The sequence below is a fragment of the Crocuta crocuta genome, unplaced genomic scaffold (genome assembly GCF_008692635.1).
Source record: "Crocuta crocuta isolate KB4526 unplaced genomic scaffold, BGI_CrCroc_1.0 scaffold1282, whole genome shotgun sequence".
Classification (NCBI taxonomy): domain Eukaryota; kingdom Metazoa; phylum Chordata; class Mammalia; order Carnivora; family Hyaenidae; genus Crocuta; species Crocuta crocuta.
The window spans coordinates 33,703-36,180 of record NW_027532016.1 but is presented as its reverse complement, the minus strand read 5'-3'; the positions used below and the strand labels follow the sequence as shown (position 1 = coordinate 36,180).

At 44.3% G+C, this 2,478-nt stretch overlaps 1 protein-coding gene across 1 annotated transcript in view; it reads left to right on the top strand.

Moving 5' to 3' along the window:
- Positions 1 to 846: 846 nt before the first annotated feature.
- Positions 847 to 2,478, top strand: part of LOC144241633 (protein POF1B-like) — a gene marked incomplete at both ends in the record, with an annotated part of 34,486 nt that continues 32,854 nt past the window's right edge. The window contains one exon of the mRNA XM_077776186.1: positions 847 to 1,116. Coding sequence (XP_077632312.1) covers positions 847 to 1,116 — 270 coding nt within the window. The remainder of the gene's footprint in view (positions 1,117 to 2,478) is intronic.

Sequence of the window (2,478 nt, the reverse complement as noted above, 5' to 3'; positions counted from 1 at the left end):
ATGTCATTTCGGATAGCTTTCTGTCTCTTGTTAGTTTTAAAGACTTGTTATGCTCTCTGCACCTGTGAGCGCTGCTGTACCCAAGAAGACTTTTTGACTGTCCAGGGCCTATCCTTTCAGCAAGTGTTGTCTGAATGGTAAATCTTGGTCTCCTTTTTGAGACCTTGGTTATTTTATTTTCCTACTCATAGTTGTATTTGGAACTCTCCACCATGTGTACTTTGGCTTGTTTCTTGAGGTAGTCTTGGAGAAGAAAACAGACAGACAAACACACAGGGAACAGAGGGACACAAATGCACAGACAAATCCAACAATCACGCTAACCGAGAGGGAAAACTAAAAAGTAATGAGAAAAGACGGAGGAGGGAAGGTGAATGATAGAAAATAAAATTACATTAAAAAAGTCAAAAAGAAGAAAAGAAAAGGAAGAAAGGAGAAAACTGATAGAGAAAGATTGGTTTAAAGCACATAACCAGATTTCCCAGCTACAATTAAATAGCTGGGTGTATGCAGTGCTGGTTGAAGAGCATAGAGAAAGATAGAAATGATAGGACTGAGATGAGACAAAATTGGAGATAGAATGAACAGGCAGACGGGATAAGAAGCTTTTTTCAAAGAGCTAAAGGGTGGAATATGGTTGGAGAGGTGAGAGAAAGACGGTGGTGTTATCCAGAGAAACTATCTAGTCTGACTACTCTTGAGAGGCTTTGTAATACAGCCATTAACAGTTCCGCTGTTGCTGCTTCCCAGTTGCAGGGGTTTGAGTGGAGGGTGGGGGAAGTGTTGCAGGCTCATATCAGCCAGGGTCAAGCAGTAATACAACCTGAGTGCGTTTGGGGAACGTAGCAACTTCAGGTCCGAAGAGTCCGTGTTGCCTCACCCCGCCGCAACCACTTCACCGGCCTCAGCTGCTTCAGCAGGCATCTTTCGCTCACGCAGCCGCAGCTTCACCCGGCCCTGGCGCCACTTCACTGGGTCGCAGTTGCTGCCGCTTTAGTGGGCAGATGTCGTGCGTGCCACTGCTGCTTCACCTATCGCTGGGACCGCCTCCGCAGGCCTTGCTCCCGGTTCACCAGGCCGCCGCCCCATGGATGGTGCCGGGCGCAAGGCAGTTCCGTTTTTCCTGGCGCCTTCTGGGACCAGGGCACCTAGTTTAAAGTCAGCACCCCAGCCAGAGCTTAAAAATACACTGTCTTTCCAAGCCGAGGTTTTTCTCTTCTCCAGGGATGGTTCTGTGAGCAATCTCAGCTTTTCTTTCCTTTCCCCTGGACTCTCAGCAGCTTGCCACCACTTGCCAGTTTATCACTCACTGCAGCTGCATGCAAGCCAGGTTCCCTCCCCTCTCTCCGTATCTCTGGGTCCAGTCCCACTTTTATCTTCCCCAGTTCGCACCCACGCACTTATGAGGTTTCCTTCCCAGTGTACTCTGTCTCTTTCTCTTCCCAAACTCCTGTGGGTCATTGCCCTACGACTTCAAGCCTTCTCTGTTTGAGAGTTGGGTGCAGGCAAAATGTACGGAGCTCCCTACTTCTCTGCCATCTTGCCTCCGCCTCCTCTGTCACATTTCTTATACGTGCTTAGTATCTAATAGGGGAAAGTGGCAAACACATAAAACATAACGCAAAGCAATGTGTTGCCTGTCATAGAAGAGGAACAGGCAATATGCTTTGGGAATAGAAGAGAAAATAAATTAGTTTGTGCTTGGAGATCAAGGAAAGCTTTATTGAGGAGTTAAGAACTGACCTGGACTTTGAAAAGTGAGAATTTCAATATATGGTACTGTGTTGTGTCATGGAGATGACATCCTAAGAAGAGGGTATTACGTGAAAAAAGTCATAGATTTGGGAAAGTACCTTTTGAGTTTCAAGAAATGTCAGTGATTCAGTTTGTATGGCAAGGAAAACATGAAATCAGGAGTACTAGAGTGTAGGGTTAAAATGGTACATTAAGGCATGATCATGAGGTCCTTGGATGTTAAGTTTCAAATTTTGCACTTTATTTGGTAGGCAATGGAGAGGAAGTGAAGGTTATTAAGTAGGAAACTATTGATACATATGCCTTATGAGGTTAATCATGGCAACTTTTTACAAGATAGTTTGGCATATTGATTAATTTTCTTCTCACAATGATCAGTTGAAGAAGGTGTTATTGTTGCCCTTATTGCCCTTATTGTTACCCTTATTTGAAAAGGAAACTGAAGTTCGAAGAGGTTAAGTTACTTGTAAAGTTTTGCACAGCTAGCATGTGGAGTCAGGATTCATAGAGAGAGGAGAGTCCTTTATCAATAGTGTAAATGTGAATAGAGCACTGTATTAAGAGCCTGTTAATGGAAAGGTATTGGTGACGTAACGGAAAGTGGACTAGGTTCAAAGAAGGAAGGCCTGAGTTCCAGCCCCAGGCTTTGTACTTTTCAAACTGTGTGTTTTTGATGAATACTAAATCTCTCAGAAACATCCTTATCTATAAAAGTTTAGGTAG